This window comes from Rhinatrema bivittatum, chromosome 14 (genome assembly GCF_901001135.1).
Source record: "Rhinatrema bivittatum chromosome 14, aRhiBiv1.1, whole genome shotgun sequence".
Lineage (NCBI taxonomy): Eukaryota > Metazoa > Chordata > Amphibia > Gymnophiona > Rhinatrematidae > Rhinatrema > Rhinatrema bivittatum.
The window spans coordinates 13,239,902-13,263,570 of NC_042628.1; the positions used below are offsets into that span (position 1 = coordinate 13,239,902).

Consider the following 23,669-nt stretch of genomic DNA (forward strand, 5'->3'; position numbering starts at 1 on the left):
GGTTCAGAAAATGGAATTCAGCTTAAACATGGTTAGTAGCACCTCCAGCAGCTATTAGAGTGGATGCCTTACAAATGGAGGTCACAAGATAGGACTATTACCTACTAACAAAAATCCAAATGAAAAGGTTGTAGAGTACTGTTTATCTAGCCAAAACTTTAATTACAGTATTAACCAGGCATTAGAGAAGTTTTATTTTTTAAGATCCGGTGCGCTGTTGTCCTGATGTTGAGGGGATTGCTCTTCTCTTGTCTCTTGCTGCTGTGACTGGTGTTGGATAGTCAGGTCGATTAAGCACTGTATTTAAATTAAACAAAATAGTCTGGTTCTTTCTAGGTATAAGTTAGGCTTGGGTTCTTAGCTTTGCTATGCCATGCAGACAGACACTCTCCCTCAAAAAAATGTTCCAGCCTTCCCATCCCTATGGCCAGCAAAATCAGGGCTCATTTTTTCATGGTACATAACCTTCCACCAATCTTAACCAGATTTGGACTTTTCAGAAAAATTTTGGAAACAGCCCCTGACAAGCAGAAGAACTGTGTACAGTACAACCACAAGCTCCCTCCAGGCCTGAAGCAGGCAGCCTTTTAAAGCCTTTGCCTTTTTAAGAGGTGGGATACGGTAGAACTTAAGAATATACTATCAACCCAAAATAAGACACTCTTAAATAACCCTTCTTGTGCAATGTTCCCAGTAGCAATCATTGACTCAGGCTTTACTTGTTAAATTCAGTTACATTCATACTCATGACTGCTTCATGCATAGGCCACCCTTAGCTCGTCACATGACAGATAAAGCTGAGGCTAGAAAGCAGTGTCACCTTTTTGCCCTGTATGACATTCTTACATGGTACAGCTGAAAACGAGTATGATCAAGGTGGTGGGTTTTTTTTTTTTGTATTGTCTTAAGCATAAATAAGTACTTAAGTGACAAACTAAGCAGCAGTCCAGAAATAAAAGGTGAGTGAATAGTCCTCACATGGCTTGTTTTACACAGATAAAACATTCATTAGGTACATGCATTAACCTCCTAATGTCCAGTTAAGTCTTACTGCTATGCACAATGCTGTTTAATAAAATATTAACTAACATACCTGGTATTTCATATGGCCAGAATTCATTACAGTTAGGACAGTGTGGCTCTGATTGGCCTTTGAAGTATGTTGCAACACAGGCTAAGTGTATTTGGATACCACAGGTTTCACAAATTTGCCTCTAGAAATAAAAAGACGGATGGTTTCTAACCCTCTGTTATTTAGCTAACAGCTTTGAAACATGCCAGTTGCAGCTCACAGCCAATCTTTGCTAAGTATGCAAGTCAGGAGGAGTGACTTCTAACCCATCAATAAGCTGCTAACCACAAGGGGGTAGAGAGGCTAAAGCAAAGCAGCTACTGTTAGCCAGAGCTGCTTATCATTTGCATTGTGTAAATGTTTTTACATCACACATTTACATGAGCAGGCTCCCTTTCTATGGAGGGCTAGGAACAGAACAGTTGAGATGGTCATCTCAATCATCCTTCCTTGCATGTTTATGTATAGCATTAAACAAATCCAAGATGGCTCACCCCTTGCAATAGCACTCCAGAAAAAAAAAAAGCACAGCCTCGACTGAACACCTCTCTCTCTCTCATGTAAACTTTTTTTTTTTTTTAAACACAACCTGTCTGTCAGGTGCCTCCTAGGGTGAGTAATCCAGGCTCCCCAGTATCACCCCAAAGCACTAGGGGAAGGAGTGGTAAACAAGGTCATCTAAAGCATACTTTGGAACTCTTACTTTTCTTGATTATATCATAATGGCTCAGTAGCACTTTCACAGTATGATACGGTAATGTATGTAGGTCCTGGAGACTCTAGGATCAAGACTTCTACGAACAGTAGATGACAGAGAAACAAAATGGGCCTTACCTGCTGTCATCTAAGTTACTATGAGCATGACCTAGACTCTTTTCTCCAGCACTAGCGCAGCTACCAGAACTACTGGGCAGACAGAATGAGCTGATTTGGTCTTTATCTCCTTTGTTAGTACACAATACAAAACATTTTAACACAACTGATCTCCGATTCTCACCTGAATGGCGATGGTACCGCACAGGTTACATTTACTGACCATATCTTGGTATGTATTGCAAAGGTAGCTCTCCATCTCCATGAGGCAGCGAGTGCTCAAGGTGTATTCACCCTCCTTCTAGCAGAACAAAAAAAAGCATACATTTTTCTTGAAGTTTCAACTGCACTACGTCTGCTGGCTCGTTTGCAATGTCAGTTACTTGAGTAAGTTTAGACATTATTAGACTTTTTAACATTTTCTGCCTCATGAAGTCAAACCGTTTTAGGTTTCTACTTTAATGAAAATCAACCCACCAGGGCTCCACAACAGCTACCAGAATTCCACATAAACAGGCAGGAAAGATAAGGCAAATCCACACCGAGACGTACTTACTTCAGAAAGCCACTTATCCTGCACAAAACTCTGCAACACTTGCTCGGCTTCTTTTTTCTTCATTTTCTTGGTCTGAAGTTGGTCGGAAAGGTTCAAAATGCTTGTAGAAGAGGCAAAACCATTGTCAGATTGTATAATAAGATCCATCTACAAAACACATTAACATGTTCTTCTAAGGCCTGTAACATAACAATGGTACACATGAATACAGCAACAGAATTAAACCCATAAATCCCAAAACAAAAAGGAGAGCTGAGCCCTTGCTAACCCAGCTTCTCACAATGTTGCTATGACTTGAAGCAGTGACCTGTTTTCCCCAAATTATTCCATATGGGAAAATGAGCAATCCAACTAACTGCTCAGACACCAAGTACAAAGTCACTGTTTGGAATGTGATAAATAGCAGTTCCGTTGTTTGAAAGGGTTAACTCAACGTTAATCCTAGGCAAGAATCTGGCCCAATCTAATAATCTCACCTCGGATAATTTATGCTTGACAGAATACATTTTGATTCTTTTTGGGTCTGTATGTATATTGAAGCCCACTTGTCCCTCTCTTATGCCTTTTACAGCTCTTTATAAGTAAACCACTAGCTGAATCAGATATTTCACACAGAAATAAAACAAATACAAGGCCTTCCACACAAACTTTACAGAGAGACTTGGCATACGCAGAATGCTTTTGCAGAAGGAAAGGATGAGATAATAGCAACATTCAAATATTTGGAAGATTTTAATCAAGAAGGGAAAGGTGAACTTTTTAATAGAAAAGGAAATTCAAGGAAGGTTCAAAATTAATGTTACAAACACTACCTCTTAGTAAAGAGTGCTAGATGGAATTCAAGCATGCATGGGATTGACCGAGTGACAGGATCACAGGCAGGAGGTTTCAGCATTACAACCATTCCCTTCTCGCCCTCTAGAGCAGAGGCAATGAGGAGACAACAAGGAAACAGGAGCTAGTGGCCCTACAGGTCATGGGGTAGCCGGATGGAAACCAGCAGGCTACAACTCCCACAGACAGAGTCAAAATGCCAGCAGGTTGGTGTGGGCAAGCATTAGCTGGCACGGGTATAGAAAGGCAGGCAGCCGAATGTTCAGGCAATAGCCTTGCTAGTTTGGGTAGCCATTTAGAGTTTTACAAAAAACACGATGGTAAGGTGGGAGTAGAGGACCTGGGTGTTGGATTAAATATGGCAATTTGTATGCTCGTTTACTCCAGCTGAGGCAACAACAATAGATTTGGATAAGGCACGATACCCTACAAGCAGCGCAGTTTTTATTGCTGAGATATATCCTTAGTACCGAAGGCCAAAAGAAGTGGGCAGACAGTGGTCAAATGGCTCTTTGTATCTGCTCTCAGCTATGTTTTTTATTCTTCTTTCCTGATAATTTCCAAGCCTGCTCTGGCTTATTTTAAGCATACAGGCACTAGCCGCAGAGAGATTGCTGCTTTAAAAGTCAAGGCCACTTGGCTGCTGATTTTCTCTAAATAGAGCAGACTTTCCTTTTCTTGCCAAATTGTTATGGTTTTTTTTTTACTTACTGTTTTTCTAAACAATTCCAGCTCATTTTCTGCATAATCTGTTGCCATTTTGGTTATTTCTGTTTCTGCAAGATTTACCTACACAAATAGAAATGTTTCAGTAAAACAGATTTTTATAAACATCACGTCTCAAATGTCAAACTAGTTTTGCTCCAAAAGTTGTCAAACAGAAGGAGGAAGCAGAAGCAGCAAGAGTGGGATCAAAACATTCTTCATGTGCTTTAGGAAGGAGCATGCAAAAACTGAGTCTGTCTGAGCAAAAGGCAACCAACAGCACCAGCTCTCACTCCTCTCATGGAATTTTATCATGCTTCCCCTCACCACTGAGATACTTATTAGCAAGCTGCCTAGAGGAATCTTGGAGCAAACAGGAAGGATCACAGAAAATAATAGCATGAAGCAAGGAAAGTGCCGAAACATTGCTTGCCATCATCAGAGCCGGTCCATTTACACGTGGATGCAAACACAGAATTGAGTCAGCTAGCTTTAATTAGGGACTGTATAATCTTTCCGTGTCACTCTGATGACTTTTCAAAAAGTAAATAAAACAGGTGTAGTCTTAGCGGAGGTTCATTTCCAGTTTGTCCAAATAATTATTTGGAACTTTTCACTGTCCCAAGTACAAAAAACTGTGAATCTACTCTGTTTAAATTTGCTATATCTATTTGAAAGACAAACCTAGAAGATCAGCAGGGTATACTACACTTCAATGGAAAAAAAAAAAGCAAGGACCACACTCGGTTATATAGTTTAAAGGAGCTTTTATAAACAGCCAGAGCAGCATCCAGGTTCTTTTATTGTGGCTGGGTTCTGCTTTGGATTGCTCTGCCTGGAATAAAGATTTGTTTGTACCAAGATTTTAAGCCTGGTATTTGAATTAAGAACATAAGAACTTGCCATGCTGGGTCAGACCAAGGGTCCATCAAGCCCAGCATCCTGCTTCCAACAGAGGCCAAACCAGGCCACAAGAACCTGGCAATTACCCAAACACTAAGAAGATCCCATGCTACTGATGCAATTAATAGCAGTGGCTATTCCCTAAGTAAAATTGATTAATAGCCATTAATGGACTTCTCCTCCAAGAACTTATCCAAACCTTTTTTGAACCCAGCTACACTAACTGCACTAACCACATCATCCAAAGTTTTGCTCGCGGACTGCTTTTCATGGAAGCTCCTAAATTGATTTTTTTTGCCGATGTCACACTTACCAGTGCATAGTATTGTCGTCCGTCATCTTCTGCCATTCCCTTTCTGATTTGCATGAACAGAGACTGCAGCTGGACATTAATAACACTGACAAAGTCATCCAATTTGTCATGAGCATAGTGCACTGGAGATTGGGAAAAAGAAAGCCAAGACAGGTGACCTTTTTAAACGGTTCATCATGTTCACGTGTTCCATTTAACCAATTCAGTGGCAGGAAAGCTTATTTTATTACTGTGCATTTGAGGGCTGTCCAGCAAAAACTTCAAAACTTTCACTGAAAATAGTTCTTTTAAAAGGCCAGCGTGTGGCAGTAGAAGCCTCAGCACAGCCAACAACTGAATCTGGTTTAAAGTATCTGTTATTAACCTTGCAATTTCCTTCCAGGGACCAAAAACATTTGCAGAAGTGGTCATACACCTGCAAACACCACAGTGATGAGGTTTGGTTTTTTATTTAAGAGAAGGATGCCCACTGTGTATCTTCTAAAGTGAAGCCCAATGCCCTACACCTGCTATCTCTCTTCCCCCTCACTTTGTATAATACAGGAATGTACGCCAATGATTCAACGGAGCTGTATTTTTTTTTGTTTGTTTTTTTACTGTGCCAGTGAGAAATTCTACATATAGAAGTGACGGCAGAAGAAGACCATAACGGCCCATCCAGTCTGCCCAGCAAGCTTTCACAGTTATTTTTCTCATACTTATCTGTTACGCTGACCACTGAGGTCAGGGCCCTTATTGGTAACTTTTTGGTTCTAATTTTCCTTCCACCCCTGCCATTGATGTAGAGAGCAGTGCTGGAGCTGCATCTAAGAAGTATCAAGCCTAATTGGTTAGGGGTAGTAATCGCCACAATAAGCAAGCTACTCCCATGCCTATTTGTTTGCCAGCCTGTGCAATTTAGTCCTTGTTGGTTGTCTTAATATACATCCTCTTTTCTTCATCCCCCTGCCATTGAAGCAGTGAGCTGTGTTGTATTCAAAGTGAAGTATTGGTTTGGGGTAGTAACCGTCACAACAAGCAAACTACTCCCACGCTTATTTGTGAATGCAAATCCTCTGTCCCACATTTCCTCTTGCCGTTGAAGCATAGAGCAATGTTGGAGTCGCATTAACCGTGTGTATGTTTATTGAATAAGGTATTAATCACCAGGAAGTAGCCGTCATTCCCGCAAGCCACCCCCATGCCTCTTTTCTTCATTCACATCGTTACTTGCTCCGCCACAGAAGTAATCCGTTCCACGGTACGTGTGACACTGCTTCACTTTCCCCAGCACTCCAAAACCACGCTGCAAGAACTAACAGCTCCCCAGGAATTGGAGGGTTTTATACCTCTTTATAGCCCTGGCCTTTTTTGGAGGTGAAGAGAAGAAAAAAAAAAAACCCAAAAGCTGGGCTTATTTGGATCTCTGTGGCAGGGGTCTGCAAACCAGTCTGGTTTCCAGGATTTTCGCAGTGAGTATACAGGAGATGAAGCTGCAAATCTTGCCTCGTCTCCACTGTATACAAGTCTCCTGCACATTCATTGGGGAGATGTGGTTTGCAGTCCTCAAAAGACCCTTGCTTGTGGGAACTATGTTTAATGTCAAAAACAAGAACCACCAGAAGTGCTTTTCCGGAATACAGACCAACCAATCTCCGCCATTCCTCTTTATGCTGGTACTTGGTGAATAATCTGTATAGAATCAGTAACTTCAGTATTTCCAGGGTTAACTCAAATAATTGTTACAATCTTATTGGATTTTTTTTTTTGCCATTTGCAATGTTCTCTTCTAATTATGGAAAGATTTTTACTGCAGTGAGGGGAGAGCTGGTCATGAGCTTTTTCTGCACTCTTCAATCTGAGCACCATCCTCACGATCCTGAACATTTGAAAGCCGAGACTAAGAGCAACGCCTCCAGTAATGCCAAGTAACAGAATGTGAGAAGCTCTACCAAGAAAGTACAAAGCAGAAGTATTGCACACTCCTTCAACATCATTACCCCACGGCATGCATGTTTATGTGAAAGACCTATTTTTAGAAAACGCATTACTTGACCCACTTACAAATAAGGAAACAGCTGCCTTCTGACAAGCATGCCTTGTCGAACTATGAAAGAAACAACCATAAAAGTAGGCTAGTTTTGAACTGAATCAACTGGGGCAGCCAAGAAAATGCCCGATGGCTCCTTCCTCCACCTGAACAAACACCCCCAAGTGGAAGTCTGGGGCAAGAAAAATAGGACAGCGGGGAGAAAAGGCACCTGCTACTTAATTGGGAAGGATTTTAGTTCTAAAAAGGAACAGTTTTAGAAAGCAAACATAATCACAGTGGTTCTCTTGGCTTGCTATATTAAAAATTGGTCTCCTCCTTATGGTGCATTTTTAAGTTTGGCACAAGTAGGAGTTACTGCTGCTTTAAAAGGAGTTTATGCAATTAAACTGAAGCCAACATACCCTAGGTGCTCTTGCAGAATATTCAAATCTAAAACACAAATGAGATCCTTCTCAATATCACTGGACTCAGTTTCCGCTGCCTGATTCAGTGTGTGGTAGAAATCTACTGGCAAATGACAACCAAACAACCGAAGTCAAAAACTGTAAACTTTTTTCCACATCTCTCCCCAAAATGCAATCTAAACATGTCCGTGTTCTCCCAGACTTTCAAACTGATCAAAAGTGGAAAAAGCCTCTTAAACCTAAAAGGGCGACAGTTTTCACCATTAAGCAGCCATAAGAATATCAAGTTCCAAAGTGATTTATTAATAATAATAAAATGTATTTATTGCACACCTCCACAGCTCATGGTGATTTACAAGATTATGCACTTCTGTCTGCAGAATAAATGCATTAAAGCTGAAACTCTGGGGCCAATGTAGTGACTGCACCGCATGCTGCCATGCACAGGACCTTGAAAGCACTGCGACTATCGCCCCCAGGAGGAAGTAGGCCCAGTCACTGCATAATAGCTACGCTTACTGGCCAGGTTGCCACTTACCGAGTTCTGAAGGGAACCAAAGTCCGTGGCGCCTGGCCAAGGACTGGTGCACCGTTAACCGAGCTACAAAGGGAGCGGTGTTAGGAAAAAACCATAATACTAACTTATATCTAACTAATCAGTGGACAAATTCTGGTAATCACTGCTATTCAACTCTGGCCACACAATCATCAAACGCAGTCCACTGCACTATTAAATCATGAAATGAAATGTCCCTGAACATTCACAAATGAAACCAACTGAATGTTTTGGTTCTTTGTCCTATGCTTTTTGTTAGTTATACAGTGTTGTTCTGCCTCCACAGTGTATGTATATGGTTCTGTATTATGCTAACACCAGGTCTCATTTATGATGTTACTCAGCCTAGATTCTCTGCATGTTGTAGAGCTTTTTTTTCTGATTGGTTATTGTCTGAATGTTTCTGAGCTCCCTATTGGATCTTTTCCTGTTTTGCTCTGTCTCTGTTTGTGTTCCTTGCTGCTTTCTATTGATTCCTTGACCAAAAACAACCTGGCACTGACTCATTGCTTGTGGGGCTTTCAGTTGAAAAGAGGCTCTTGGCAATCTAACAGCTCTCCTGGGTCCTCTTCAAGCTCCTAGAAGCATCGCTCTCTCACCTACACCTATTTTCCCATCTGCTGCTAGTGCTTACTATTCACTAGCAGCCACAACTTCTACTTCAACTGCAGTTGTCACTGTCTGATTACTGAGCTCCAGGACGCATAACAGCAGAACCAGGCGGCTCTCTGTATTCTTGTTGCAATTCACAGCGAGTGTTGTACCATTTCTTCATTCTAATAAATGTTTTAGCATTCACAAAGTTCTCTGATATTTGGAAAAAGAAGGTTTAGCCAACTGTTTAGCAATTCAACCCAAGGCTGATGAGTTATGAGAGCAGTGCATGTACTTTATGATTTCCATGTCCTCTGACTAGGATTCTGTTCTAATATTTAGTTATTTATTTATTTATAATTTTTATATACCGACATTCTTACATTAAAATGCAAATCATACCGGTTTACATAACATAGTTAACAGACATCCAGACTTTCCCTATAGCCTATTTAAATACACTTTTTTTGCTACTGAATTTGGCATTCATATTTTCAGCACAGAATATATTTAGATGTTCAGTTCTAATCATTGCTAAGAGATACATGTTACAGTGTATTAGGAAGAGTGATTAATGATCCTGACAAGGTCTCCTCCTGCTGAGTATCCAAACTCTGTCAACACAGTTCACATGGACCAAAAATGTGAAAAACAGCAAAACTGGCTATCTCGCAAAATGAAAGCTAGGAACTGCGTGCGGGATTGCAAGGCAGTGGAGAAATCAGAAAATTCCTAACCAGACCATGAGTCCCAGGGGCCAGTAACTCTCTCTGTCCACTCACTCAAAGAAGCTTCAGCTGTGACAATTCAGAAGGTGAACCAAGTCGAAGTGCTCCCACAGGCAGACAGTGCTAAAATCAAGTTATGATCTCCATGGCTCGGTATGGCACATGCTAATACAATATATATTTTTTAAGTGCAGGTTTTTAAGCTCTTTGCAGAATCCACCTTCTTTTTGCTTCCTGCGCACAAGAACCTTGCTCTATTACACTGTGAACCTTTAAGCAGATCTACATCTTGCTCTTTCGATGGCAGAAAATCAGAAGCCATGCTTACCGGTACATTGCTAACACGTAATACAAACCTTTATGCGCCTCACAACAGTGCCGGTGGAGGGTCCTCACTTCTGAGCCTTCCAGTATTCCATGGGACATCAACACCTGTAGGAAGCGGCGATGGCTGTCAGTCATCTGAGTACCCATTTTTTAAAAAATATTTTGTTTCAAAAGCTGGGGGGAAGGAAAAGACAAGAGAATTCATATTCAATAACTAGTGAAAAATTCACACACTCAAAGATAAATTTCTCACACTTAAAATTTTAGGAAAGATGTAAAAAAATGTGTGACAAATCCTCTCTCTCTGAGGTAGAAAAGTTTACATTTTTCTCCTTCTCCCACTTTCTCCCCCAAAATGCAATTTAAATGTTCAAACGGATCCAGAGTGGACACAGCCTCACACACAGCACAACTGACCCACAGTGTCACAAGGACATCCCAATACTCAGGGGTTTTTGGTTGGTTTTTTTAAAGAAAATATGAAATATATGAGAAAAACAATAACTGATTTATTAGTGTGCATCCTGTGACTGCATTATAACATTTCAGCAAAACTGAATTTGCAACAAAACAAGAAAGCAGTTCACGCTGACTGTATAGGACTTAACACAAGGCCGCATCTGCATCTCCCACATATGCGCACTTGTACAATCCTCCTCTTTTTTTTCCGGTGACATCCTCTCCCCCCCGCCAGCAGGAGAGCCACATTTCCCCACCTGCATCTGCCTCTTCCTCTGCCAGAGCCCTGCATGACATAGGTAAGCCCAGAACATACTAATTCAATAGCAAAACCTTAGTTTTACAGCAATCTTCAGACCTGGCAGTAAGGCAGATCCTCAAATGCTTCAGACTGTTAATTATCTTACCGGGTAGTGTAAGTATCAAATTTGTACAATAACTTCACCCCTTACACATCAATGACGACAAAACGTATGATAGTTTAGTCCCTTGCCACTGTCAAAGGAGCGAGTCAGAGTCACCAGCTTATACGTCGCCTACGGTGAGAGGAAGCCAATTCAAACAGGGGAAATGAATAAGCCCCAGGGAGGAGATATGCAAAGCTCTGAGCCTCACTCGATGCTGGTGCAGGCAGAGCCGGAAGCTCTGAAAGAAAATAAAAAAGAAAAGAAAGAAATTTACTGCTCATTCTCTTTACCCCTTCAGTGCTGGACCCATCCCCCAGCCAAAGTTCCATCCCCTCACCCCCCACCCAGTCCATGAGCTAAACATTTACATTTATTTATTTATTTCAAATTACATTTAGAGCTTGTTCAGTGACCCCTATCCATCTCCTCTAACTTTTTCTTTTTGGTTCATAATTTTTTTTTAAATAGAATTTGATAGTTTTGAAATTCCCATAAAAGATTTCGTATTTCAGACATGGCAACACCGACGCCACCTAAAAAGAGGCACATTCTAGCCCTGCAGTCATAAATCACCTCCAGTTTAGACAAAATTAACTTTTACTACTTGGAACCACCACGAAATTCCCTGCTAGTGTTTTAGTTTAGGCCGTTTTCTCCCATTTTGTGTTTTGAGGCAAAAAACTGCTTTAAAGGTGAATTTTAAAATCCGGGCACGCACATCCACCCGATTTTATAAGCAGCCCACACAAGTACCGAGGTGCGAATCTCTCGCATTGGGAAGAAAAGCGGAATGTGGACGGAGCATGGGCGTTCCGGGGCAAGGCCAAGAGCCATGCACACGAGAAGCTGTGCGTATGCGTCAGCGCAGAGTTACTTCTGCTACGGATGAGGAGTAAGTCTTTATAAAACGATCTCCAGGCATCTCTGAAGTGTTTGAGGGTTAACTGGTGGGGAGTGCAGGCTAAAGAACCTGGGGAGGGGGGTCGTAGGACCTAGCTGTACAATGGGCAAACTGGGGGATGAACTGGTCATGGCCTGGACATGAGTCCGTTATAAAATTCACCTCACCTGCCCGTCCCAAAGCCAGCTCATGCTGCTGTGTGCGCACTAGCTTAAAGTTAGGAGCACACATACGCATGCCAGGGCTATTTTATAACATGCACACGATTGTGCGTGCAAGAAATTTTAACTGCATTTAAAAAAAAAAATTGGTTTTTGAAAAAAATTAATATGGCTCCTCCAAGTCCCATGTATGAATTCTAGACCACTGATTAGGAACACCATGGCATTTTATATCTAGAATACGAGGGTATAAAGGCACCTAGAAATGTGATTTATGAGGTCTTTCTTATGCAAAGCACGTTCCTTGAATTTATATACACAGCATCCTGTTGCTCAGAGTGAGATTTGGTTTTTGTCGATAGATAGAAAGTTGCGGCTTATCTGGACGCAGGCCCATAATCACATGTATAAGTGCACCCACCTGTCTGAAAGTTACCATCCCTGCACATAGAACCTCGAGTCTCAATCAGCAACATTCAACATTTTGCTTGTGTTTATTAGTAAATAACAATTGCTAAGCACATCATTAAAAACAGAGGGCTTGATTTTCTAAGGCTTTTCCCTCACTCTGTGTCTATAGGAAAAATGCTTAGTAAATGAGGCCTAGAGTTTGCTCACATCTTATGACTCAGTTCCCAGAAGTCAGAGGCCATGACTGCATTCTCCACACCCAAATTTTAAGGAACGTAATCTGACAAAACCCCTTTGTGTGGCGTAGAACTTTAGTGATCAGATGTTCAATACGTGCACGGCCGAACCCTGTTCGCCATTAGAGCACATCTGCAGTGGATTGTTTGAGTTTTACCGACAGATCATAGCTCGCATGCAAAACTGAGTATGATTCTACCAATCTACGTGTCAAAACTTTTAACTTGGTGCCTCATACTTGTGAAAGTTGGTAAGGGAAGGGGGACCAGCGAGTTAAGAGTGTGAAAAAGGTCAATTCAATATGTATTTATGGAGGATATTACTTTGCAAGCCCAGCGGCAATGTATGCACACGGCTACAGGGTCAGTGCTGGGCAAAACGGCACCCAGGGCTGCTTTCTGCCCTGGCCCCCTTCCCTTTTGGGCTTGCATGATTGCAGGCTCACAGACAGACACAAAAAGGCAGTATGACACCCTCTCCTGCCCCCAGCTTGGCACCCCAGGCAATAGTCCTGGCAGAAAGCTCCCAGATCAATCCTGGAATCAGCTGGGAATGTCACCGAGAGTTGAAGTCACTGCTTAAGCACCTAATGGCGAGATTTGGGGGTCCATGCTTGGAGGGCTCCCGGTGTTTGATTCCCCCCCCCCCCCCAGTCAAGGACTGTCACTGCAGTGACCCGTTAGGTCTGTTAAACGTGAAGGGAGGGGGCAGAGAAAATTGCCCGGGTAGTTTTGAATGAGGGCTTAGTTTATAGCACAGGATCCCAGCCCTGGTTCCGAGTGAGCTGAAAGTACTAAGGAATAGGAGGAATCTGCCAGGTCCAAAACAAAGAATGCTTTGTTCTCATGCTCCAAACTCACAGACTCCTTTGCCTTGCAGCCTCAGGCTGATAATATTTAGTCTGCAACCTTCCAACACGTTTGATCAGATTACTGTATTGTTCGTAGGCGTGACAACTGCCCAGTTTTAGAGAGGTCAGCCAGGTACTGTGTGCAGCGTCCGGTCACAAGTATCGACCGTACGCTAAAAGTCCGGATTTGCTAGATAGTTCCTCCTCTCTCGTACAGCCTCTTACTTAGGCCTACTTTTACACTGGACACTGGGGCGGGCAAAAAGGAAGTGACGTGTATAACCGTGGCTCCACATCCAATGGGGTCCACTCAGGAATGGATGGAAGATGTCTAACAGCGTAAAACTGAATATCCAAAAAGGTGTTAATGGATACATTAGGCCTGTGGGGGTCTTTATGTACAGTATGAAACATAAAACCTTCTTCTGGTCAAGAGAAATAAAAAAACAGACATGGCCTTCTTACAACAAACATGGATTGGGTCCCAGATTACAAAGATGTTATCGAAGATCATGCGGCCTGGGACCTGTTCCGTCCCCAGCGCCTACCTCTCCTGAACTTCGGCTCTAGGCGGCCTCCTGTGCGCACACCAATGCCACCTGGGGGTACATGCACAGCCCCCCCCCCAGGATACGCACAGATATGCACTCAAGACTAGGTCCCAGTCGTACACGCTCGGATCTAGGTCGTGGCCTTACACGCCCAGGTCCCAGCACATGCAACCGTCATACGGCAAGAATGCGCACGCACACGCCTACGCTTGCGAGAAAAGAACCGCTGCAGCGGTTCTTACCATACAGCTAAGTAAAGCCTGCCTGCTCCTTCAGCACGCTTAGGCCCGGATCAGATTAACATCCGGCACCGAAAATCATCAGCCTGAAGAGCTTCTCAACAATTCAGGCCGCTTGACTGGCTGAGAATCCATGGAGACTGGGGCCCAAGAGCCAGCATCTCGCTAAGCGTGCTTTGCGCAAAAGCAGATTAAAACGGCAGAACACCTCTACCAGAAACAGAGAGGACTCCTCAGTGCAAGTGCCTTTCTGCGGCACAGGGAACCGCCGGCAATAGCCGAGGAGGCCCCTGCCTCTCGCCGAAGCTGCTAGGGAATCGAACGTGGCTACAGTTTCCATGCTGATGGGAAAAGCCTCAGCGCTAGACCCAGTCACTGGTGAGGCTTGTTCTACCGGTGCGATTATGCTTGACCCTCACCCAACGCTTTGCCTGCACGCACCTCACATCCGCGAAACCAGCACCTCAACAGCAAGCAGGGGAACAGTCCCTCAGCGCCATGGAGCCAACACCTGGTCTCCTCCACAGGCAGAGAAACTGCTGAAAAATCCCATCGCTGAGGTAGCTTCCCCCCCCCCCCCCCCCCCGAACCACATTACTGCACAGATTCCTCTTTCTAGCTCCTTGTTTTCTTTTTTTTACTCTGAAAAAAAATAAAGATAGATAGAAACCAATACTTTCCTTTGGTGCACAGGTTCATGTTCCAGGAGCGCAGGCCACTTAGCAGAGCAGAAAAGAGCCAGACCACTGGCTATTTCAGTCTCCTTTTGCCAAACGTTAGCGACCCAGCCCAGGACAAACTGTATAAAAGGGACACTTCCCTGCTCCACTGGGCTTGCAGTACAGAACTGCCAGCAGCTTCCACCGCTGTCTCATGGGGGATGAGGGATCTGGACCACCAGACGTCCACCCCACGGACATCTGGACCTGCTCATCTGCCTCAAACCAGGGGGGTGGCCCCACCAGGCCCTCATAACCCCCTGGGAGGATCCAGAAATGCTGTATTTTTAATCTTTTTTTTCTCTCTCTCTCCAGACTGCAGGTTTTACACATTTACCATCTGCTGGAGACAGAGAAATACTGAGGGACTACAGGTGGCACACTGGGTTATGTACAGGGTCAGTGAAACTTCCTCTGTCTCCATCTGCTGGCAGGGAGGTAAAACCCAGGAGTCTGGAACTGTAAGTTTAAATATATATTTAAAGTTCCAGACAGTAGGCAGGGAAAAAGAAAAATTGTGGGAGGCTGGTGGTGAAGAGCAAAAAGGAAGCTGAGAACTTTGGCTTGGCTTACAGTCAGGGGCTTGCAAATAAAGGGGGGGGGGGGTGAGACGGCGGAGCGCACTGTTAGCCAGCATTTGGATGCACGTTTGACGCGCTAGCGTTACCCCTTATTCAGTAAGGGGTCGAAAACGCGTGTCCAACCCCCCAAACCTAATAGCGCCCGCAACATGCAAATGCATGTTGATGGCTCTATTAGGTATTCCCACACAATTCAGAAAGGAAAATGAGCAGCCAATGCGCTAATTTCTCCGGGCACTGGGAAAGTGCACAGAAAAGCAGTAAAAACGTCTTTTCTGTGCACTATCATGGCGATATTAAGTCGGAGGTCCCAAAAGTTACAAAAAGTAAAAAAAAAAAAAAAATTTGAAGTCGGCCCGTGGGTTGAAAGCCGGACGCTCAATTCTGCCGGCGTCCGGTTTCCGAACCCGTGGCTGTCAGCGGGTTTGAGAACAGACACCGGCAAAATTGAGCATCGGCTGTCAAACCCGCTGACAGCCACCGCTCCTGTCCAAAAAGAGGCGCTAGGAACACGCTAGTGTCCCTAGCGCCTCTTTTTTATCTCTTTTTACTGCCGGGCCTAATTTGAATACTGAATCGCGCGCACAGGAGAGTGGCCTGTGCGCGCGCTGGGAGAGCAGGCGTTTGCCCGCTCTCCCGCGGACTTTACTGTATTGGCCCGTCAGAAAGCAGTACTTGGGGGGGCAGTTGGAAAGGGACCACTATAGATAGCAAGCAATGAGCTGCACGTGGGGGAGGGAACGACAACAAAGCCTCCTGTGTTTAAACCACAGAGGGGATAAGGCTTGTTTGACTCAAGCTTATTTATATGGGGGGAGAAAGAAAAAGAAAAAAAACTTATATGGGCTTCAACCCAGCTCTTTCAAACACACACACGAGGACTGAAGGAAGGAAGCAAAGAACAAAAACCCTCTGGTTAAAAAGGGAATAAAAAAAAAAACTTGGGACTTTTGAGATTAGGAGAAGTGGTGTGGAAAAACCTGATGGACTAAGGGGAGTTTTAGCTAAGGCCGGAAGTTGGGGGAGGGAACAAATGAGCCAAGGGTGGTGAGGGGAAGGGAAGCTTAATCTGCTCCCGGGGAAAAACAAAAAAGGGAGAAAACAATTAGAGGAGGGAAGGGCACAACCTCTTTTGGCTGTTGCCTCTGCTCTCCTCCAGGTGCCTGCCCTCACAGTTCTCCCTGGGGGACTTACCTTCCTGTTTCTTGGAGAAGCAGGGGCGTTCAGCCGGGAAGCAGCGCAAGGCCCAAAGGAGGGCTGGGGGAGGAAGCCCGCCTAGGGGGGGGGGGAATCTGGAGCGGCAGAAGAAGAAAAGAATAGCAGAGGTGGGGGAAAAGAGCAATTTCTAACCTTACATAAGAGTTACCACTGCTGACTCCTGCAGCCCCACAGCGACAGGAAGAGAAAGGCAGGGTGGGAGCCTATCAGAGGAGAGCTGTGCAGCATCCCTGGCCCCTCCCTGATGCTGTGATTGGACGGCATGGGGAAAGGAGGCGGGACACGGCACAGCCCTCAGCTCCCAGTGGCTCTGCGATCTCCACAGCAACAGTTCTCTGAGTCCCACCCCCTCCCTCACACGGTGCTGGGCCAGGACCCAGGAGAGGGGCTGCAGTGAGGGCTACTAAGAGAGATACAGACAGAGGGGAGACAGACAGGAGTAGAGGCTGGGGAGGGGAGAGAGACACAGAGATGAAAGGGGAGACAGACACATGGTGGGGAGCATGGGATGGTTAAGCATGGAGGGAGGGAATGGGTCACAGGATCTCACACTCGGTACAGCCCTCAGCTGCAGCTGTACCTTCCTCCCTCAGGTCTCACTCTGGACCCACACCTTGTCCAGGTGTTAAACAAAAACATATAATGTACTGCAGCGACCCCCGCTCCCTCTCTGCCCGTTCCTGTACCCCCTTCCTGGCCCTTTCCTAATCTCCCCCCACCCCCCACCTATAATCTCCCTGCTCCACTCAGGCCTGTCGCTGGGCTGCCCAGTGCCCCAGGCAGTGCGGGTAGCATGGCTGGCCATGGGGGGGGGGCAGAGTAAATACAATTAAAATAACATTAAAAAACTATCACCAGTCAATCTCAATGCTCACACATCTATCCCATACATTCATCTCGTAACAGACACTGCTGTCAATATAAAAAGTTAAAACACTGCTACACAACAGCCCAGCAGCACCATTGGTCATGGCCACGCACATCCCTTCCGTCCTCCTTTCCTGAAGGGGCACCAGAAAGCTTGTGCTTTTGACAGCGCACGGCAGGCAGCTGCATGGGCCTGAAAGAGGAGCAGGAGCTGACCCAGGCTGATAGATGAAGAAGAGCCTGCAGCAGTATGGCGACAGGAGGGAGGGAAATAGAGAAAACATTGTGGAGGTGGAGGGAAAGAGAGACTGGTTGGGTGAAGGGATGAGAGAGAGACAGGTGGGGTACTTAATTTATAAAACGTCCACTACACACAAACATGCAAAGGCCTTTTTTTCACCTGTATCAGGCTTCTTCAGGGGGAACTGTTTGAAAGGTGGAATATAAATCAAAATAAATAATAGTGCCTGATAACTTATCCTGTGGCGTACGTGTTGAAAGTACATAGTCACAGCTAATGCTCTGTTTTTTCAGACAATATTTATTGGCACCAGTGTCATTTTTAAATAAATAATTGATTTGAAATCAAAAGTAAAAAAAGTAGTGCCGGATTTGTGGAGTCCTTAGTCTTCGTGAAGTTAGCTTTTCTGGCAAACTGATGCTGAGTCTTTTTGCTTCGTTTTTATTTTAGGATGCACACGCTATAATGCAAGTTACTTCTGGCCCTGCGGATATTATAACAGCTAAGATGTGAATATGAACTTTCAACATGCACGCCCCAAGATCAGTTATCACGCACCATTACATATTCCCCCTGAAGAAGCCTGGTAATGTGAAAGAAAGGCCTTTACTTTGTAGTTTTTGTGCGTGGTGGACTTCATTTTTTCAGCGAGCACATTTTATAAATTAAATGCAATGAGCTCTTTAGCCCTGATTTTAAAAGGGCTACGTACGTAAATTTCGGGGTTTATGCGAGTGGCTGGGCCCTGCGCGCACAGCGTGCATTTTACAATGGGCCCAGCCACGCGCGGAAACCCTGGTACACATAGAAGTGCTGGCTGAGGAACAAGGGGCGGGTTGGGGGGCCAGACCAGGACAGTGCCATTAGCCGCTGTCCTGTGGAAGCACGCACTGGCAGCCAGCCGGCACACGCAGATTACGTCTGCTCCTTAATTGGAGCGGACTGGGAGGGAAATGGGGGAGGCCCGATTGCGTCGCCGCACGTTGCTTTGTAAAATTCCCCCACCCCCACTCCTGTGCAATTTTAAAATCCGGCGGGTATGTTATAAAATCGGCACGTCCATGTGCGCGTGCCAGGAACTGCGTGCACCTGGACGCACACTCCTTTTAAAATCGACCCCTTAATTTGCACATGGTGGGATATTTTGGATGTTTTTTTGGCCAGTGATGATTAAAGTCTCATCTGTTAGGCACAGCTACAGCAAAACGTTGCCATAAGGCTATGGAGTGGCTTTTCATCCTTTTTCTTATGAATAGTTGAGTATCTTTGTTGTTTTATATATAGATGTAGATATGTTTATTTATTGATTGATTTATTTTAAGTTTTTCTATACCGGCATTCGCGATGGATATCGCATCATGCCGGTTTACAATTAACAAGTGGAGAAGGAACAAAAATAGTAATAAATAATAATAATAAATAGTTAACAAGTACTGATAAAAAGGTTGTAGTTACAATAAAACAAGGGAGTTGCACAACTTGGAACAGAGAAAAGAAGCAGGGATTTTAACAGAGAGAACAAATATGCCAAATAATGGTGTGAACTAAGTTACGGCATTTGCAACATTAATGAATTTATTTTATTTTATATAAATATGTATTTTATATGAATATGTATTTATTTATTGATTGATTTATTTATTTAACAGGTTGTATGTGTGTGTATACTTATACTTACACACATATATATATACATACACACACGCACACGCCCACTCACGATGTAACCAAATTTTAGAGTGGGTCCCCACCAATTGTATAAATGGAAGGAGGGCAGCAGCTGGAAAAGTTTGCTCACCTCTGTTACATACAAACCAAGAGTAAAATGTCAGAGAGAGAATGCTGGGCTAGATGGACCTTGGTCTGACCCAGCATGGCAGTTATGTTCTTATCTTCCTCCTCCTTCTAGTCTGAAAGTATTGTTTCCGGTGCCTAAATTGGAAACAGAGCTGAACTCATCATCGCTAAACGAGTAGAGACCTGTTTACTTGGTTTAAAAAAATATTGTGAACTAAAAATCAGTTACACTCCCTTATAGCTTATTAAAGCTAGATCTGTATCACTGTGCAAACTGCCTGAAGTATTAACCAGCCCTAACTGTGGGAAACAGAATGTGACGTGAACCTTCATGGTAAATATTTGCTCCCGTGCTAGATGAGACAGCCTCTGTTTCCTTGTGTGAGTAAGAAGAAGCTGAAGCTGTCGACTGGCTCCCTTTTCTTTAGCTACTGATTAATTCTTTGAAAAAAAAATTCTTATGTAATGTTTTTTAAACAGAAAAGACTGAGAAACGTTTTTATCCTATACACTTGCTTTGCACTTTTTGCAAATTAAGACCTAGATTCATCATTTTGCTATAAAATATAGCAAGAATAGTGCCCACGATAAAAAAAAGGGGTGTGGTTAAGCTAGCTTTCCTGGTACTGCATTGCATGGCTATTTTTTTGCAACTATTGCGCGCCGCGCTACTGACCAGATAGGCTTTTATCGGGGCTGTTGGCTATTTATACCACTGTGAGAGGGGCCTCTAGTCACTCAGGGTGAGGTTTGTGGGGGTGGGGTGGGTTCTGGGGACAATTTTACATGCACAGTCGTACACAGGCAAAGTGCAGCAGGGCTCTCCAACAGGCCAGAGTGCCCCAGAGGGGGTATTTAAAAAATATTTACAGCGGAGAGGTATGCGCACAAATCAGCTTTTGGGAGCATAAATCTGGAGTGCAGGTCCCCAGCACCATGCCCTCCATCGCTCACCGGAGGAGGACTGCATTGCTAAGGAAACGCATGCCAAGTCAGCACACCTCTCTGCCCCCATTACCTTTCTATTTATGCCAGAGGGCACCAACTTGTGTGCACGTTATTGGGTGCACAATGTTTGTGAGCAAAACTCCTTTCTGCATCTGGAGTTAAGTATGCACAGAAGAACTGCACCCTGTGCACTCTGCGAGCAAACACCAAATGTGACATTATCTCCTCTCCGGGCACATTCAGAGACTGTACAAACAGAAGAAGGGAAAGCGTGTTAACAGATAGCGTGCCTGCGCACGGGCCTTCTAATCTCATTTTCACTTCCTGTTGTTACGGACTGTACATGGCCCCCGGTTCTAGGGCTTTCTTTTCATCGAAAAGCTCGTTCATTATTCCTACGTGCAATATCTGAATATCCTTTGCTCTTCTCTACATATAGGGATATGTTTATAGATATAATTTATTCTGTTCAAAAGTGCAGAAATTTGCAGCAAAATTGCATCTTGAAGATCGATTGGTAAAAGCGAGGAGTTTGCTATTAAAAGGTTAGGTTTGGGGGGTTTTTTCCCCTCCTCCTGTAAAGCCTTCCTCTCCACCTGCAGGGCCGCAGCTGAGATGATCCCATCCTCGTAGTCTGTTTGGGCTTTCTCTGTCCCTGTGCCAAATAACCGAGCTGGACACTCCAGGAAGGTGCTCCACATCAAAAGTTTACTGTAGGAGGTCTTCAACGGTTATCAACGGGCAGCATCCGTGTCCAACTTCAATCCCCAAATCCTCTGTATCTGTACAAGTCTCCCTCAGGATTTAAGGTCCTGGGCTACCCTTCCTCGAGGGATTTGGGAAGAAATGGCGGAAATGGAGTTTCCTAGATGTGGTGGATCCCCCCTGCCCCAAAACAGGAAAAACAGCTGAGGTCACCAAATCCTTTCCATTCCAGGGGCAGAGACGTCTCTGGGGGGTCTCCAGATGATGTTCTTTACACACCTCCACGCTCTCCTCAGATGTTACATTGGGGCTTTCTGGTTCAAAGTCCCAAAATCAGCACAGCAGGAAAAAAAAACCCAAAACAAATTCCTCACCCCTGAGCAGTAAGGGAGGCAGAAAACTTCCTCCTGAAACCAGAGACAGAATGCACAAAGATCTCCCACAACTTCCCTAAAGATGCGGTAGAGTTACCCCCTTTCAACTGCTGGATGAGAGAAGGAACAAACGGGTTTCTCTCTTCCCACAGCAGGGGACTCCACCACCTGAGCAGAGCCAGGGGATCTAGGAAAACCCCCCAAAGCTCCAAATCCTTAAAGAATCCAAAATCGCAGAGACGCGCTTACTAGTGACGTCTCGGGCTACAAGGGAACTGTCTCACTTCTTGTTCTGCACGGCCAGGGGTGGAAGGCCCAGCCACACTGGAACAACAACACCACAAATCCTTCTTCAAAAGCTGAACTAGAGTGCCGCAATGAACAGCAACCACACAGGAGGCGCTGTGGCAACTCCCAACTCCCCACAGGTCCCACCTAACACCGAGGGAGACGTTAGTGGAGACCCCACAGCGGCAGCAAAGCATTTTCCCTTATTTGTTTGTCAATCTTTTTTTTAGCCCCCTTCTCATACCCCACCCTATCACCCACTACAGCCTGTCTCTCCCTGCCAAGGATTCTCATCACTGTCCCCCTGTCATCACCACCTCCTACCTCCAGATTCACGTCACCCTCCAACCGCTCAACCCTCCTTCACCCAGCCTGTCCTTACCTCCACTCTACCCATTCTACCATCTCACTTCTCTGGCCTCTCATCCCTCCTTCCCCCCTTAATCTCGCCCACTGCTGCCTCCGATGCCGCAAGGCTTTGCTTACTCTCAGCCCGGGAGGAGTCAAGTGGCAGCCACTGGGTTGATGCTGGAGTAGCAGCGGTGAGTGAAGGGCAAGAGGGGCAGTTCGCTGTGATTCTGTGGCCAGAGGCCGTGACTATCACAGAGCTCCACCCACGCTTCACTCACCCTAACGGCAGTAAGGAAGCAGGGACTTCTGGAAACGTTTACATTGCAGGAAAGTCTCTACAATTAGGATCCTCTGTGCGATGGCACTGAAGATTCACGTTAACATGATCTCAATAACCTACCTGAAGCACGGCAAATGCCAAAAGACAGGCAAAAAAAAACCCACAAAGTCCTGCATTTATCCACTGTGAATAAAAAAAAAAAAAAGAAAAATCAGAGCTCACCTTATAGAGGGGATGGGTTAATCCTAGTGCCCGTACAAGGCAAATTCCCGTCCTGCAGCCCACCCTGCCGAGGTATCTGCCAGTTTTCATGTTTTCTCCTGGGAGTTGGAGAGAACATGAAAACTGGCTGGCAGATAGCTCACCGGGTCCCTCAGTCGGCCCAGAGGGAGCCATTCCTTGTTGACTGTGTAATTTCCTCCTGGCTGGGGCAGCAGATCTGCCTTGATGTCCACATCTCCAGTTTCGCACCGGCTCTAACCCCTGCCTGGGTGGGTTTCTCCCTGCCGGACCTTCTTTGCTCGCTGCAGCCTTGGCCAGGACCTGACTGCCTTTTGTTCGCTGCATTTGTTCTCCAGTGGCTACAGGCGCTTGCGCAGTTTTTCTCCTTCTCTGCCTCCCATGTCCATTCCCAGGATTTTCATACAAACATAACAGCAGGAGACTTTTTGAGTGGGTGCTTTAATGGTGCTGTAGAAACCTATATCCTTTTCTTCAGATGTTCTTATGTGAAATTACTCCGCCAAATGACTTTTTGAACTCAAGAAAAATATTTACTATAGAAACTCCCCATTGTTGACAAAAGCCCGGCTGATGAAAGGGGAAGCAGATACTCTGAAGTCACCAGTGGAAAATATTACAGGTTCCTTTTTCTGCTGAAATGTAAACGTGCTGAGTACAATGGAAATGCACACACCAACCCCCTCTTCTACCCATGTCCATATGTTCCCTATGCATTCATAATTCAGGAGTTACCTTGGTAAACTTGGAACATGGATTGAAATTCCATGTGTGTGTAACGTTTTACCGGTCGCAGCACCGTCCCGCGACCTGCAGCGCTCAACCTCAAGACGCCACAAGATCTCCTGCGCGGCAAGGATTCCACCAACGGGTGCCACCCGTGGCCTGCCTTGGATGCATCTGCGGGCATCGGGCCGCATCTTAAAGGCTCCGCGGTGGGAAAACTGGAGCGGTGCCTGCTGATGATGTCAGTGCCGCCAGGGGGGGGGGGGGATATAGGCCTGACT

The 23,669-nt window shown here is 44.9% G+C and overlaps 1 protein-coding gene across 9 annotated transcripts; it reads right to left on the reverse strand.

Annotated features, from left to right (window-relative positions):
* Nucleotides 1-124: 124 nt before the first annotated feature.
* NSMCE1 (NSE1 homolog, SMC5-SMC6 complex component) lies at nucleotides 125-22,929 on the reverse strand. Of its 9 annotated transcripts, none has more exons than XM_029577503.1 (9): nucleotides 16,704-16,808; nucleotides 10,749-10,941; nucleotides 9,867-10,011; nucleotides 5,197-5,318; nucleotides 3,987-4,064; nucleotides 2,442-2,588; nucleotides 2,070-2,186; nucleotides 1,094-1,214; nucleotides 125-297 (listed from the first exon to the last, which is right to left on the reverse strand). In XM_029577503.1, the coding sequence occupies exons 3-9, from the start codon at nucleotides 9,982-9,984 to the stop codon at nucleotides 200-202; spliced, it is 801 nt and encodes a 266-aa protein (XP_029433363.1). In that variant the 5' UTR covers nucleotides 9,985-10,011; nucleotides 10,749-10,941; nucleotides 16,704-16,808; the 3' UTR covers nucleotides 125-199. The 9 variants fall into 9 exon arrangements, with proteins under 9 accessions (XP_029433363.1, XP_029433368.1, XP_029433367.1 ...); XM_029577508.1 differs by having other exon boundaries at nucleotides 9,867-9,942; nucleotides 10,704-10,941; XM_029577507.1 differs by having other exon boundaries at nucleotides 2,070-2,183; nucleotides 10,704-10,941.
* Nucleotides 22,930-23,669: the final 740 nt, after the last annotated feature.